This window comes from Grammomys surdaster, unplaced genomic scaffold (assembly GCF_004785775.1).
Source record: "Grammomys surdaster isolate TR1022 unplaced genomic scaffold, NIH_TR_1.0 126176, whole genome shotgun sequence".
Taxonomy (NCBI): domain Eukaryota; kingdom Metazoa; phylum Chordata; class Mammalia; order Rodentia; family Muridae; genus Grammomys; species Grammomys surdaster.
Window position 1 is genome coordinate 3,070,412 of NW_021620983.1, and position 17,270 is coordinate 3,087,681.

A 17,270-nucleotide genomic window follows, 5' to 3' on the forward strand; every position below is an offset into this window, starting at 1 on the left:
GGGAGCAGAGATGGCAAAACAACCATCTTCTAAAGAAATTTAATAATACACATCTCTCTCTAGTCACTAGATCACACCGTTACTGACACCAAGAAAAGGGAATTTTAATTGCCTCGAACTGAGTTAGATGCAAGGAAGCAGACGTTGTCATCATGCCCAGACGAACATCAACACAGACTTTGATACTTAGCGCTTTCCCCTGGAACCCTAATAATTCTTTTTTTAAAAAAATGAAGCACAGGCTCTTACAGTTCTGGTTTTAGACATTTCAAATAAGAGAGACCCAAAGGCTCCAGGCCAGACAAAGCATAAATATTTTATAAAGCTGTGCCTTGTCCTGTATTTCCTGAATCTTGAAGATAGCAGGATGCTTCATAATTCTGAGATTAGGGGATGATCAGTTAACCAGACTTGCCTTTTAGTGGGTAGGGAACACTGAATGATGTTCTCTGCTGCCCTGTTGAAATTATAAAGAGTGTCTTGGCAGCCACCTTTAATATGTCTACCGCAAGGTCTTGTGGGAGGAAGATAACCCAGTTATGGCTTTCGAGGAATCTGGCTGACATGGAGACAGACCAATGAAGAATGGAGCTGGACCACCTTCATGGACGGGTTTTTGGCAGGGCACCAGAGGATACGACTGTATGCATGAGCGTGTATACAAACAGGCTTCTCAGGGAGAAGAGTCAAGCTGTAGAAGATGACAGCCCAGCAGGCAGGTTGCTGGTGAGGCTTGCTAGATGTTCTTAGCCCCACAGAGCGTCAGAGTTTGTTTCTGATTCCTAGATCGTCGTAGGAGATAAAGTCGTTCTGATGCCTGTAAATGCTGGGCAGCCCCTGCATGCCAGCAACGTGGAGCTCTTGGACAACCCGGGCTGCAAAGAGGTGAATCCAGTCGGGAAAGGAGGGAGGGGGTGGTTATTGATCTTTTCTAGAAGGAGGGAGGTAGGGAGGGAGGGAGGGAAGAAGAGAGAGGAAAAAGGGAAAGACAGAAAGGAGAGGGAGAGAAGGAAGAACACGCAGAGGGGGAGGGATAGAAGAAGAGAATAAGGGAGAGGGATAAAAGGAGGAGGGAGATCATGCTATTTCTAGATTCTCTCAAGTGCCATCTTAGTGGCGTTAGTATCCCTGTGGCATCTGTTGGTACTAGCTGTTATTTGAATGGTCCTTTGAAGATGCTTTTATGGAAGCCGACACTTCATCGTTTACAGTTGCTCTTTTTTTTCTTCTTTTCCTGATTGAAATGGTGATCTGGTATGGAATATAGAGTTTACTGTCTTATGTCTTTTAACACTTTTTTTTCCATTAATAGGTGAATGCTGTTAATTGTAACACTAGCTGGAAAATCACTTTATTCATGAAATTCAGTTCCTATCGAGAGGATGTATTAAAAGGGGTAAGTACACGATCCACACAGATCTTTATCCTCACATTTCACTGAGCACCAACCCCTAGTACTCCGAAATGTGCACACATTCAAGGGAAGTCGCTGGCCCAGAGTACCAGAGCCAGAAAGGGACGACTGGGTCTCCTTGGCTGTTGGAAGGACAACGTTTCTTCACCTGTCTCTCCAGGGTGATGTCGTGAGACTGTTTCACGCAGAACAAGAGAAGTTTCTGACTTGTGACGATTATGAGAAAAAACAGCACATTTTCCTTCGGACGACCTTGCGTCAATCAGCAACTTCGGCTACTAGTTCTAAAGCACTCTGGGAAATAGAGGTGTGTACTTTTTTGGGGGGAGGGGCAGGGGTCACTTTTGCTAAATATTTAGATAGAAAGATAAAGACACACTAGGCTGTTTGTTTTGCTGTCATGGGCATGTCCATGACACGGAATGATTTTTTGTTAATTAACATTTATCTCTTTATGGCTGTGACCAACTTGAGAGTAACATGCCACAATGGAACCCTTTATAAAGCAGAGTAAATAAATCAAGGGGTTGAAAAGAGAAAAAAGTTCCACTGTGAATTCACCATTGTTGATCAGACTGGAAGCCGCGTGCCTCTGTGGTTCAGCCTGAGCCATGGCAGAAACAGACCTCATTGCCACAAAGAACAGTGCATACTTTTTTCTTTGAATGCTATTGAAATCAAAAGACTCATAGTTAAGAATGTTGCTCACCAGGCTGAGACAAGAGGGCAGCCACAAGTTTGAAACCAGCCAGGTCTCCAAAAAGAGTTCCAGATTAGTCAGAGATGCGTGTCAAGACTCAGTGACAGAGAAAGAGAATGTTTATGTTTCTGAAAGCTTTCACTAATTAAACATGGCAGTATGGTATAAAATGTGGCATTTTATTTAAGGAACTATTCTGAACAGTGGAGGAAGTAAGACACACAGTCTCCCTGGACAAGCCAGTTCTGAGATCTAATGGACACTGTAGTCTACAGCAGCAACTGTAACAGTTCAAACATAGCACCCCCTTCTTCCTCCTTCCTTCCCCCTCCCTCCCTTCTCTTGGAATGATCCTCCAGCCTCAGCCTCATGTAGAAATAAATCACAGCTGGCTTTCACTCCTTGCATTGAAGATGTATGTTTTGCAATGGTTTCCATAGTAACCTAGCATAAAATTGACAGGTTTGTGGGTTTAAAAAAAAAAAGAAAAACAACTAATGAAATACACTGAAGCAGAAGAACTAAAATAAATGTCATCACATTTCACATTTAATGACTAATGTTTCTATCTGTTCTACTCTACTTTCTGTTGCTGTGATAAACACCAGGATGAAAAGCAACTTGGGAGGATGAAGAGAGATGGTTTGGCTCATAGGTTCTAGGTCACTGTCTATCCCTAAGGGAAGGCAGGGAAGGAACTCGAAGCAGAAGCCATGGAGGCATGCTGCTTGCTGGCTCACTGGGGCCCATGCTCAGCCTGCTCTTACATAATAAAGCTCAGTGTACCTGTGGAGGGAATGGTGTTGCCCATGGTGGGCTGGGCCCTCCTCTGTCAGTGAGCAATCCAGAAGATCCCCACAGTTGTACCTGTAGGCCAATCTGATGGAGGCAATTCCTCTATTGAGGACCCTCTTCCAAGGTAAATCTAAGTTGTGTCAAGTTGACAGTAAAAGCTAGGTAGCACAGCATCCACTTTAAGCATTTTTTAGCAAACTTATTTGCGCCTTGTCTTAGAGAGGAATAGCACAAGGTGGTCAGAGGTTGTGCTGCTCAGGTACAGGGAAAAGAGAGTGCCAAGGTAGTCATGAGACCTGCAAGTCAGGGAATAGGGGAGGCAGTAGCAGAGTTAGCTAATTTGCTCTTGACAAAAAATACAAGAAAATAACTGTAACTAAGAGAGTAACAGGAAAGTCAGACAAAGAGATAAGGTCATTAAGCAACTCCCGGAAAGGGTTTCATGCAGCCTGTGGGTGCCTGGCTTTGATCCTGGTGATTTGCTCATACTTTTTCAATTCTGTGGGCTAGTAATGATACACATTAGGCAGAGACTCATTTTGTAGCCCAGGCTGACCTGGGACTCCCTGTGCAGCACAAAGCAACCTTGAACGTTTGGACAGTCCTTCTGTCATCATTCCAAACACTGGGATTTCACTTGTGAACCACTACCCCTGACAGGAACTTTGTATTAAGACAGCATTTGCAGGTGTGAGGCACGGGCACCCACAAATGAGACACGGTGTGTTTCTTGCTCACTGATGGAAAGTTTTGTTTTTCTTCCACATTGTTATATATGATAGCTTGGGCCACACAGCAGGGTACTCTGTGGCCACTGACTCTTGCTGACTGGCATGTAGATACCATTTGGTCACTGAAATACTCCTTCTCTTTAGGTGGTTCATCATGATCCATGCCGTGGAGGTGCAGGACAATGGAACAGCCTGTTCCGGTTTAAGCATCTTGCAACTGGGAACTACTTAGCTGCAGAGGTGAGGCCTGGCCACCATTTTCTCTCTCTCTCTCTCTCTCTCTCTCTCTCTCTCTCTCTCTGTCTCTGTCTCTGTCTCTGTCTCTGTCTCTGTCTCTGTCTCAAATAATGAACAAGGAAACCCCTTGCTACAAAGTTCATTGTGTCATCAGGGGGCCAGTTTATATAACTCAGTTTTTGCCTATGATCTGGGCTGGTGGTTTTGTTATTTTTCCTGTTGTTTTGATAAAAAAAAAAAAACCCAGACAAAAGCATCATAGGTGAGAAAGGAGTTGTTTCAGCTCATGACTGAAAGATACAGCCCGTCATGATGAAGTCAGGACTGCAGGAACTTGAAGCAGCCAGTCCGTGGTAGGAGGCAGAGACTTAAATGCTGGTGCTCAGCTGGCTTTTTCCTTCATATGCTGTCCAGGGTCCCAGCTTAGGGGATGATGACACCCACAGTGGTTGAGTCTTTCTACCTCAGCCTTCTCAGACTGCCCCCCCACCTGTGTGCTCAGAGACCCTTCTCTCAGCTGATGCTAGAGATCACCAAGTTGTCTACTGCAATTCACCATCACAGTTAGACAATGAATTACTATGTTTTTGTTTGTATACATAATGCATGTCTGTAATGTGTTCAGACGTGTGTGTGTGTGTGTGTGTGTGTGTGTGTGTAGGATGGATATGCTTGTGGGTGTTTGTGTATGGAGTCCATTGGTCAGCCTCAAGTCTCTTTCCTCAGGAGTCCGTCCACCTTGGATTTTGAGACAAGATCTCTCATTTTACTGTGCTAACTGATCAGGCCAGGCTGGTTGGCTAGGGACCCAAATCTTTACATTTCTAGACCTGGGGCTATAAACGTGTACAACCACCCAGCTTCCCCCCTCCTGTCTCCCCTGCCACACCCTCTGTGTGGATTCTGAGGATCAGACTCAGGCTCTTATCTTTGCAAGGGGAGGACTTTATTGGCAGAGAGCTCTCTCCAGCTCTGGCACGGAGGTATATTTAGGATGAAAACATTCGTCAAAGACTTGAAAATCCAAACCAGCACAGGGGCTGGGAATAAAGCTCGGTGTCAGAGAATCTGATTAACATGTGCAGGGAGCCCTGGCTCCATCCCCAGCACGGCAGCAGCAAGCTAGCAAAGGAGGCCCACCGGAATGGGGCAGCTGGTTCGCTTATGTATGTGGCTTGGTTTGGAATGTTCTGTGTGGTATCACTCTTCCCACATCTGTGTGTTATAGACATGGTTGTTCCCTTCTGGTGTTGTGTAGCTCAGGTGGTGTCGGGCTCAAATCCTTTATCCATCCCATCATGAGCAGCAGCTGGCTTTGATGGCTCACACTACAGAGAGGGAAGGGATTCCTCCTCATGTGAATTAGCTTGCCCTCAAACAAGGAAGTGTGTGGGGTCCTGTGGCTGATCTGTAGCATGGATATATTTGAGTTTGGAAGGTTATTCTGGAAGATTGAAGGGGAGCTGGCAGGACCAGAAATGCATGTAGCTCAGGGCTTGGCTGTGAACTGGAAGGGGTTGGGCATTGTTTTTGAAGCTAAGGAATGCCGTAGTAGAATTTGCATTTAAAGAAGAGTATTTGGAGCGGAACTGTCCAGTGTGGTATCTGTGAGCTGTCAGTTGGCTACTAAATTAAAGTGAATGTGGTTGAGGTGAAATAGTATTCAAAAGTTAGCCTCCTGGTCGTGCTGTCTCCATTTCTGTTTGTTCATTAAGCATCTCACATGGGGTGTCCCAGATGGGGACACTTCTGTCACCTATAGAAAGAGCCAGTGGGTAGGGGTGACTGCAACTGCTGTGGAGTCCCTGGAAGAGATGGAGCCAGAGGCAGGAGCCAGAGGGCAGACACAACTGAGCAATCCTGAGGACTAGGACCCAGGGGGTGGTCCTGGTGCCGGCAAGGACAGAGAGCTTGAAGATGTTTCGAGAAGGCAGAAATCAACAGGACCCCATTAATAGTACAAGCAGAAGGATTTTGGCTTTACAGGGTTGGTGAGGACACTGGCTGACCTGGAGAAACTGATAGAAGTGTCACACTGGGGGCTGGAGAGATGGCTCAGCGGTTAAGAGCACTGACTGCTCTTCCAGAGGTACTGAGTTCAATTCCCAGCAACCACATGGTGGCTCACAACTATCTGTAATGGGATCTGATGCCCTCTTCTGGTGTGCCAGAAGACAGCAACACTGTACTCATATCAAATAAATAAATAAATAAATAAATAAATAACTAAATAAATAAATAAAGTTCCACATTGGCCAATAAAGTAATTCAGTTAATTATTAACTAATTAGCTTAGGTATTCTGAAAAAGAGGCGGGCTCTGTTGATTGCTACGCCAGCCCCTACCCTTTACTTTATTACGGTTATTTTGAGATACTCAGAACATGTCCAGGTATCAGAGTTGATGGCCTCAGGCTTCTCAGCATTTAGGAGTTTGGAGCTCGAGCACGGCTGATAGAGAAGATTTTGATCTCATCAGCATGAAGGATCTCAGCAGAGGTGCGTGTGTGAGGCTGATGTGTTTAGACATGAACCTCCCAGAAGCCTGGGAGCCTGAGAAGCTAGGACAACCGAAACCGGAGTGGACTGTATCACAAATGCCGGGAGTCAGGGCAGAGTCTCACAGGATTTGGGGTGGGGGATGGGGGCACAGGGTTTGGGGTGGGGATGGGGGCACTGCTGCACAGGTCTGGGTGCAGCCATGAATGGATTCATGTAGAGTTCTTCTGGGGAGCCCAGCTGTAGGAAAGTAGACTGAATGCTCACAGGATGGCTTTCTCCGGGAGAAGCAAAACCAATAAAGGGACCCCCAAAACTCCAGTCGATGTTTTGTGTAACATTTATTTAAAAATCAGACTGAGGATTGTCCTTTTATTGCATGGAAGGCGAGCACCCAGCAGGGGACTTGGACATACCAAGGCCACGATGTTTTTTTTTTATGAAAGTGTTTTAGACATTCCTGGTCAAAAAAGATGATGTAATCCTTAGCCGCTTTTGAGTTTATGGTTATTTACTGTGGCAAAGAGAGCCTAGAGTAGCAGTACAAAGAAAAGACTATGACCCCCTTTGCTTTGACTGTGGCCCCTTGTCTACCAGATGCTACGCAGACATTTAACCTCTCTCTGGACCTGAGTTTCCTTGTGTGTGGTCAAGACAATCATATATGTATACGGGGTTGTGCTAGGAGTAAGAGGACAGAAACGTGCAGCGCAGAGTGCACAAGAATCTAGGAAACACTGAGTGCTTTCTCTCTTGTAGAGAGGAAGGAGAGAGTGGAGAACAGCACCCTGCCCCCACCAGCATCAGGGCTCTTGTAGCCAGTTATTGGCTCTGTCACAGTGTGTTTATGTGTTTGCCCATCTGTCTGTGCATTGTGTGTATGTCCGTCAGTGACTGTCTTGTTCTTCATAATGCACCCTACCTGACTCTCCATAGTGGGAAGAGTGTCTCGCACTGTAATCAACATCTGGTGTTTGTTTCTTTGTTAAGTAACTTTGTGTGTGTGTGAGTGTGTGAGTGTGTGTGTGTTATTGAGGCTTAAAGCCAGAGTTCTGGCTGTGCAAGTCAGGCACTCTGCCAATGAGCTATACCTCCATGTCTAGTTTTTGCTAAATGACAGACTGGCTTTGACTTACTAGGTAACCCAGGCTAGGCTTGAACTCGTGACCATCCTGTCTCAGTCTCACAGTAGCTGGGATTGTAGGTATATACCAGCAGGGTCACCTTCTTCTTGGGATAATCCAGGGGGAGAAAGTGGGGTAGGGCAGCTTAGTTAGTACACCTGCCTGTTCAGGAAGGAAAATCTGCAAGGCTCTGACATAGGAAGTGCCGTCTCCAGGAGATACCAAACATAGTCAGGCCCTGTACACAATCATATGTGGACACACAGGCCAGCACGCTGTGGCTTGAGCTAACTGCTGTAGAGAGGAATACCCTGAGCTTGCTGGGTAAAATGTGGGGAGCCTAGGTCTAGGAGAAGCTGAGAGACTGGCCATGCCTTAGAAATCGGCTTAGCCTGTCAGCCTTTGCCTGCTATTGGCTCTGTCCTAGTATGTAGTTGTTTATGTGTGTGTCCATCTGTCTGTGCATGTGTGTATGTCTGTTAGAGGCTGTCTTGTACTTCATAAGAGAAGGCCCCTACTCAGCTCCCCAGGGTGGATAGTGTCTCACACTGAATTTGCATTCACTAGATATGGGTGGATGAACGGACAGGAGGTACAACAGCTGCAAACAGAGTATTTTCTGTTCACAGAAAAAGGGATCTAGTATCAGAGAGGTTGTATTTTCCTTAAAGTTAAAAAAATAACAACCCTTAAACAAACCCCAAATGTAACCACCAGGGATGGTCTTGAACTGCTGAACTGATGTATCCTGTCAGGGATTCTGACAGTATCTGGAGATGTTTGATTGACACAGCTGGGAAAGGGACTGGACATCACGCATGGCTAACACAGATGGCTACCTTCTCCTCCCTGACAGAATCGTCTAGTCCAAAACACGGAGGCCAAGAAGCTTTGATCTACATTAAAATCTGAGCTTAGAGGTCTCTTATTGAATGCCTACTATGTGGAAGCATTGTACTGATTTGGTGCTGGGGACACAGATGTTAAGGTGTGGTTGCTGTCCCCTGCGGTCCCCATGGGAACCTTGTAATACATCACTGAGCTGCGGGCTCTTACCGTTAGATTGCTTCCATCATACGCGTCTGACACCTCTCGCTTTGGGCAATGTTTAAATTATCAACATGTATCCTGTAACATATATCAACATTTAGCACGTGCTAAAACCAGCGAGCTTAAGAATGGCAGCTTTAAACTAAGGACGGAAAAGAGAAAGAAACCCTACAGTCTTACTTACGAGCATAGTTCCTAAACACAACCCTTTAAACTAGTATTTAGCTATGAAGTTAAGTTTTTCGGAAGAACGTGCTGAGCTTGTGGTTGTTGTAGAATCAGAGGGGCCATGGCCCAAGTTAAGCAGATCACTTCCTGTGGGGCTTCCGAAATTGATGGTGCAGCCAACACACACGGTTGCAAACTACTGAAAATAGGCTTTTCTAAAAATATTACGGTGAGTGTAGAAAACACCAAGGCTTAGGAGAGCAACAGAGGATACAACGTGGGTTTTATTCTGCAAGACCACAGAGTAGCCGAGGTTGAGAAGAGTCCCTCAGTCAGCATGAGGAGCACTGGCCACACAGTGTTTGATGATGCAGATTAACATTCCGGAAACAGAGGGCCAGAAAACCATGGTTAAAATGTAGAAATAAGCATTTAAGTATGAATCAGATAATACAGAGATTTGGACTTTATGTGATTACAGACTTGTCACCTGGCTCTTGGTAGTGTCACTTCCGTGAGACACATGGGTTATGTAGTCAAGATGAAGGTGTCAGATACAGGCTGCACAGTGTGGGCATGCAGAGGCACAGCTGTGCAGATGTTGTGACTTAGAGACCTTAAGTTCAGGACCGTGCCCGTGGGAAAGAAAACAACTTCATCTTAGGAACAGCTAACACAGCCTTGGAACCAATGCTATCCTGTGGGAAGGGCAACACTCAGGCTTCTCTGCCTCCCACGTGCCGCCCTGACTTTCCACACTGTGGAGGTCAATCACTAAAGCAACAGCTTGGTAATTCTTTCCTAAGCAAGACGAAGTAGAGAATGTAAAATAATTTTATTTGTTAAAGATTTCATATTGCTTTTGGCTTTGCAAGACAGGGCCTCATTTTGTTCGGACTTGAACTCGCTATGTTTCAGAGGCTGGCTTTGAACTCATGATACTCCTGCCTCACCTCCCAAGTGCTTGCTGCCTCACCTGGCTTTCATAGTTCCTTTTAGAGTACCTTATTTGTGGGCTGGGGGGGGGAGCTCAGTGGATAAGTTGATTGCTATGAAATCATGAAGATCTGAATTTGACATTAGTAACCTACCTAAGAAGAGGCACGGGGCCTTGTGATCCCAGCATTGGGTAGATGGGGACAGGTTCCCTGGGCTCTGTGGCCAGCCAGCCTAGCCTGTTAGGAGGGCTCTAAGCCAGTGAAATACACTGTGTCAATTAAATAAAAAAGGTGGATGACGTACACACACGTACACACACACACACACACACACACACACACTAGGAGGGCTAGCTTATTTGTTTGTAACTAGGTCAAACTTCCACCAGATGGCACTAAACCCTTATTTCCTAACTTCAATGCTCCTAGGTACAATTAATTAAAAACTTACAGCTAACACTAAAGAGCTGGAAGAAGATGGTCTTGGCGTCCCATACTCTTGAGAGTGGGGAGGCAGGAAGTCAGGATCGTCCCCAGCAGCAGCTGTAAAGCGAGTCCAACAACTACATGAGCTATAGGAGACACTTCTCAAGAAAAGGAAACAAACACCAACTAAAACAACAACAAAAAACCAAAGCAAAACAACAATAAGGAGGAGAGGAGGAGAAGGAGGAGGAGGAGGAGGAGGAGGAGGAGGAGGAGGAGGAGGAGGAGGAGGAACAACAGCTAGGGAAATGGCTCAGCGGGGAGATTGCTTAAGCTGATGAAGCCGGTCCCTGGGACCTGCAGTGTGGTTGGTGCTCCTCGCTCATGTTCCCAAAGGGTCTGGTGCCCTCTTCTGGTCTCCATAAGTACTGCACCTGCATGCAGAAACCCATCCCAACTCCCGCCGGCCGCAAAGATAAGAAAGCAAGGCTGTGAGCGTGTATCGTGGGCTTCTGTGATTTCGGTCTGTTTCCTTCTGTTGTGTGAATGGAAGGCTGCCCCATCCTGCGTCTGACTCGGGGCCGCTAGCGTGACTCTTGTGACGACCTTTCTCTTCTGCACACTGCACTTTGTATCACAGTGTTTTGATGAAGGAAGGCCACCTTTTGACATTGCCAGTAACCACTACATTCTCGCCCACTCCCACCACTCTGCGGACTCCGAATTTGGTCTTGGCTATCTCACCGTCTTATAAATGTAGTAAATATTCTTAAAACTGTGGTCATTTCCCCACAGTGATGCCCCTTCCCCCCCCCCCCCCATTATAGGCATTAATATTTGAGAGTCAATAAACTTATCTTTCCACAGCAGTTTCTATACTTAGATGCTGCCAAATGTCAACATGTAAGACTGATTTTTATATCATTCATTTAACAGACTCGTTTGTGTGGCATGATCTTCCCATTAGCTTAAAAGCCTCCGAGGTCCAGGTTGATCCCCCTTTCAGCGTAAGAGTCTTATCTGTGGAGTCTTTCTGTTTTGGCTCACACCTTTCTGTTTCCTGGAGGCAGGAAAGCAGAAGCTGCAGTCTCTCAGGGTGTAGCTTCCATCCCTCAGACCTGCGCTCTCTCACTCTTACATCACATGACTCTGTGACATGCCCCATCAGTAGCCTGCTCCTCAGCCCTGAAGGATTAAGGGTTAAGAGCGTTCCTCAGAAGCAGAATTGTGAAGTTAAATGAAGTCTCAAAAACAGTTTTTAAAAAGTATCACACAAGACACTGTCACACAAGTCCTGCTTCTCTTACCTGTGGTGATCCCTCTCCCTTATCTGCCGGTTAAAATTCAACCCACCCTTCAACGGTTACCTTGAACACTGGGAATAATACTATTTTTAATTTTATGCATGTGAGTATATGGTTCTGTATGTATGTCACTGTTCTCAGACACGCCAGAAGAGAGCATCAGATCCCATTACAGATGGTTAGGAGCCCCCATGTGGTTGCTGGGAATCGAACTCAGGACCTCTGGTAGAACAGTCAGTCCTCTTAACCACTGAGCCATCTCTCCAGCCCCTGGGAATAGTTCTTGAATAAATTAGCCCATTACAGATCACTCCACCCCTCCTTTGTCCTATGATATTTACAAATTATTCATTTCTTCCTCTTAGCTTTGGTCAAATTCTGCTTTGTGGTATAGCTGATTGTATTTATGTCTTATTTTCCTTCTGAGGTCACAGGGTTGGTGGCCAGGGTTAGGAGTCTAAGTACCACAGGCCACAACATCTTCTCCTTAAAGTTGCTCTGTTAGTGTTTATTACAAGAGCTCTCTCTCTCTCTCTCTCTCTCTCTCTCTCTCTCTCTCTCCTCTCTCTCTCTCTCTCTCTCTCTCTCTCTCTCTCTCTCTCTCTCTCCACCATGCCTGATTTATAATTCAGTTTTTTAGCATAATGAAATATTTTCCTTTAGAGTCCTAAAATATCCAGGAACTGCCCTAGGATGTCTTTCTCTTCCTTCTTTGACAATATTCTTTATGCATCATTCACTAATTACTTTGATAACTACGGCTGTTACTATATCTGGGGAAGGGACAAAGTAGTAGAATTTGAGGTGTGCATATTTTATCGTTAACAGTTAATGTCTGTGAATGCATGTGGCTGCAAGTTTATTTGGATGTTTTTCTTTCTCTCTAGTAATAACTTTTCTCACAGCTGTGACACAATGCTACCGACAGCAACGAGAGAGGAATTGGTTTATTTTGCTCACAGTTACAGGCTATGGGCCATCTTGGTGCAGAAGGCACGGTGGCAGTACTCTGAGGCAGTCGCCTCGAGGAGCAGAGCCAGATGGATGCTGGTGCCTTTCTCACTTTGTCTTATTTACTCTGGAGCTCCTCAGTTTGTGGGTTGTTGTCACTCCATTCAGGACTGTCTTCCTTCCTCAGTAAACCTCTCTGCTAATGTCTTCACAGACTGCCCCAGAGGTGTGTCTCCTAGGTGGTTGTAAACCCAGCCAGGCCTACAGTGAAGACCCATGTCATCTTTTTTTTTTTCTCCTTTCTAAACATTATTAGTTTGTGCTTTGCTGACTGACAGAGATGACTGGCAAGCAGCCAAAGACAGGGATGTGTGTGTGACCCTCACCCATGCAGACCTATGGCCATCATGGATCTCCATAGGATTGGGGCTCAGTCATAGGCATCACAGACTGGGGTCTCAGTCATAGAGTTTTTCCCCTCTCATTTTGTAGACAAGGACTCCCGATTCAATGTGACTGGGTGACTTTTCCCAAGGCCCAAAGCTTAAAAAGGCCTTACAGAACTGGGTGACCTTGAAAGGGCAGAGTTTGGAAACTGAATTTTACAGTGTGGTGTGGTCTATGGTAGGATACCAGCTGCCCCTCAAAGGGCAGAAATTGTTTTGTGTTGGGCATAGTTGGGCCCATTCCCGTTTCTCTGTACATCCTGTTTATACGTGAGTCATGGTTCCGAGCTTGGGTTTACTATTATTTGGAACTAAGTATCCTAATTCAGCCTGAATGCAAATGTAACCCTTAGATACAGCTTTAGATACAGTTTGGCTAACTTTGTATTGGTTACATTTCTGTTACTAGATAAGATACTCCAAGGAAAGCAACTTAAGGAAGGAAGGGTTTATTCTGGTTTATTCTGGTACACCTGTTTCCGGCTACATTCTATCACGGCAAGAACTTCACAGTGGCAGGAGCTTGCTCACATGGCATCCAGAGTCAAAACAGCTTGCTTCTTAGCTTTAGGTGGTCAAGGATCAAGCCCTAGGAATGGTGTCTCTTACTTTAATGTGCTTTTCTTCCCTCAGTTAACGTAAGCCACACTGGTGAGGTCAGAGGCTAAACTAACCGGGGTAATCCCTCACAGGCGTGCCCAGAGACTTGGGAATCCAGATTCTGTCAAGTTGAGGATTACTCACTGCTGACCCCACAGATTTTTGTATACAGATATATAAATGTAATATATGTATTAAATTTATGTAAATATAAAATATAAATATATATCTGTGATGGGATATATGTATAGTACATAACAGAATATACATAATCTTATTATAAAGAATATAAAAAACAAACACGAGCACAATACCAAAGTCCATGTGATCATGTGTGACAGCACAGATGATGCCACAGATGAAAGCTCCTCCCTCCCTCAGCCCGGCTCTCTTCCACCATCTTCAGATAAAATCTGAGCAAAGCCACAGGGTGGGATATGGTTTTGTTCTGTATTTTTATTTCTTTAGTACCGTACTTCAGTTGTCTTTCTGAATCCTCAGTTGCAGGGCAGCTGGCTGTTTGTCATGAGGTCCCGTTGACTCTTCTTCATAGCAGAGTGCTGTCTCTACGTTCTCATGAAGTGTGATTCCGGTGGACATGCCACCTGCAGCTCCTTCTCCTCCCGTGTCTCATAGCATTTCTTAGAAAGCCCCCTGACTCCATCTGCCCCTGCCTTGTGCCCTGTTACATACTGAGCTTTGCATCATCTCTGATCATAAATCTATTGGCCAGGAATGATCTCTGCTTGGCCAACCATACTATGTCTGAGACAGAGAGACCGTTCCTGTCAGCTTTTGTTTGGCAAATTCTTTGGGTCTGGGTTCCAGGTCAGTAGTGGGGCCACTGGAGGAATCTTCCTTGTGTGTGTGGTATTTAAGCATGTTCACAAGTGTGTGTGTGTGTGTGTGTGTGTGTGTGTGTGTGAGAGAGAGAGAGACAGAGACAGAGACAGAGACAGAGAGACACAGAGAGAAGAGGGGTAGGTGAAGGTGGAAAGAGAGGGAGAGGGAGAAAGAGGGAAATTGAGCAAGCACATGCAAGGTGCATGCTGGGATTGATCTCAGGCCATCCAGCTTTTAGTGAGCACCTTCATCCACTGAGCCAGCTTACCAGCCCAGGCTCAGCACAGTCTTACTGGCACTTTTAATTTAAGACTAATTTTGCTTTGTTTTTTTCAGCTTAATCCTGATTATCGAGACGCTCAAAATGAAGGAAAAAATGTGGTAAGTAGACTTTCTGTCAGTATGTCCCAAATGTTTCCTTTCCTATTTTATAGGAATAAATTAAAGTCATTTTACTAACAGCCTTGAAGACTAGAGCCCCAAGACAGAGCCTCTAAGTGGAAAGAATGCTCAGAGAAGCATGTGGGTACAGATGCTATTCCTCTCCCTGACAGCAGGGGGCGCTAAGGGACAGTCTTGCCTCCTGAAGACTGGTTATTGCAAGGCATTGAGTCTTCTGGGAAATAGGCTATGGTGGGTCTGGGTTCAATTTCCAGAAGTACATGGAAGTACTATCTAAAAGAGGGTGGAGTGAAATGGTTCTTGGGTGTTTACCACTCAGTCGGAGGGTCTGAACTCTGTCCCCAAGACCCATATGATAGAAGGAAAAAAAAAACAATTCACAAAACTGTCCTCTGACTTTTACATGTGTGTTGTGGGGCCTGCCCCCCCTACATCCATGCACATGTACACATGAAAATTAAATGTAATAAGAAGTTATAAAGAGGGCTGGAGGTATAGCTCATAATACAGGGTTTACATGTGAGGCTGTAGATTCAGTCCTTAGTACTTGGGAAAAAAGTTACTTTTCCTAGGAGGGCACCCATCAAACCTCCCCACTATGTAACTAAATTACAGCTCTGCTTCCTGCGTGGATGGTGGCCATGCAGCTGGCTGTGTGGGCAGAGCAGAGTGGGTGGACACAATGTAACTTCACGGAGTGGATAGGAAACAGAACTCTGTGCTAAGCAGTAGACTCAGGGTGACGTCCGTTCTCACTAATCAAGTCTTGTTCTCCTGGGCTGCTCTCCTTGTTCTTCACCTCCACTAAAGCTGAGAAGAACCCTCCTACATCTGGAGCTTGTCTCCAGCCTCCCTGCAATCACACACAGGCTGGTGCATTCTGGACTGTGCCGGTCTCCTGTAAGAGACGGCCAGCAGCAGAGGTTTGATTTAACGAGCCTCTCTCCAGAGCCTCAAGTTTGAGTGTAAAGAAAACTGAGGCCGTGAAGGTGTAGTGCACACAGTGTGGCTTCTTGTTCCATAGTGTGCTTGCCAGATTGCAGTAATTACACTTCTGTCTGAAGAGGGAAGGAGAGGAGCTGTTAGAGTCAATCTGCAGCCTGTGATAGAGGAGATCAATTTCCCAAAACAGAGCGCCGGCTTCTCTCATGCCGAGTTCCAGTAACACTGATGGCGAGGATGCTGATTTTCCCCTTATTTTTCCCCGTGTTGGTGACTTAATGACCTGCTAATATATTTTTTCCTGTAATTCAGAAACCTTTATCAAAACATCCCCTTCCATTTTTTTTGAAGCCTCAGAGGTTAATGCAGAGTGTTTCAGAAACGAGGCGGTGTGTGTTGGTCGGGGCTCCCATTAAGACCGAATTGCTGTGTTCACTTTACAAAGGGGTCCATTATTTCCAATCTTACAAATGCACAGCTTCCCCAGGCACCCGGTAAACACTGGCACTGTGTCAAGCCCAGCTGGGAACCTGACGGTCATTATTTCTTCTCGAAGGTCCACATCTTTTCAGACGGCTCTGCAGAGGGTTTTTTTTTCCTCCATTCTCTATAATGCCATTCATATTAGCAAACACTGCCATATTTAAGTGGCACGGGATCTGATTATTTTGAAGATGGTTCTGTTTCTGAGTCTGTAGTGTTGACACAGTGGCCTAGATAATTCTTCGTGGTGGTGGTAAGGGGGCCTCTGTACGAGCAGTGGGGTCTCCTTTGCATAACCTGTAGGTGGTGTTCCTTTCATTGTAGTGGGCACCCTCTGGATGGTGGGGTGATGGCAGCATACCGTTCTCATCTTCCTGGTTGTTAGCAGCTTCAACCCGCCCCAGCCCTCAGCTGTGACAACCAAAAAGATGTATCCAGAAATTGTTAGATGTCCTCTGAGTGTCAAAATCCTCCTGTGTGGCCAACCACAGACCTGCATGTGTTTATATACATGGAAATGTTCTAGAAAAAGGAGACTGTTGAAAAAGCACTTTTATATTCTGATCTGTAGAACTTGGAGATGGAGGTTTAGGTTCTGTCAGACCTTCACGTTGCCATGGGTTTCTCTCCAGGCTCACTGGCAGTAAGGTGTGCAGACTTAGAAGGCAGAAAGGATGTCAGGAAGCTCTGGGGAGGAGGAGGCTTACAGAGATGGAGAAAGTCCCTGCAGCTTGCCTGGCAGCTTGGGATGTGTGGCTTCCCAATCAGAGAGGAGCTAGGGCTGAGGAGAGAGGGGAGAGCTATGCCAGAGCTGTAGCAGCCTCCTGCAGCCTGTACCTCAGCTCCAAATGCCAGACAGGGCTTCTCTCAGCATGTCTCAGGCTCCAACAGTACAGGCAATGTGATGTTTGCTGTGAAGTCAGTGACTCACCATGAGTCAACACAAAGGTGTTTTGGGAGTGCCCTGAAGTAACCTCCGCAGGAGCAGGAGCAGGAGCAGGAGCAGGAGCAGGAGCAGGAGCAGGAGCAGGAGCAGGAGCAGGAGCAGGAGCAGGAGCAGGAGCAGGAGCAGGAGCAGGAGCAGGAGCAGGAGCAGGAGCAGGAGCAGGAGCAGGAGCAGGAGCAGGAGCAGGAGCAGGAGCAGGAGCAGGAGCAGGAGCAGGAGCAGGAGCAGGAGCAGGAGCAGGAGCAGGAGCAGGAGCAGGAGCAGGAGCAGGA

The 17,270-nt window shown here is 46.1% G+C and overlaps 1 protein-coding gene across 2 annotated transcripts in view; it reads left to right on the forward strand.

Annotated features, from left to right (window-relative positions):
• Positions 1 to 17,270, forward strand: part of Itpr2 (inositol 1,4,5-trisphosphate receptor type 2) — a 384,041-nt gene that overhangs the window by 82,862 nt on the left and 283,909 nt on the right. For both annotated transcript variants that reach the window (XM_028757612.1, XM_028757613.1), the window contains exons 6-10: positions 787 to 885; positions 1,313 to 1,396; positions 1,575 to 1,721; positions 3,785 to 3,880; positions 14,562 to 14,606. In XM_028757612.1, the coding sequence (XP_028613445.1) occupies positions 787 to 885; positions 1,313 to 1,396; positions 1,575 to 1,721; positions 3,785 to 3,880; positions 14,562 to 14,606 (471 nt within the window). The remainder of the gene's footprint in view (positions 1 to 786; positions 886 to 1,312; positions 1,397 to 1,574; positions 1,722 to 3,784; positions 3,881 to 14,561; positions 14,607 to 17,270) is intronic.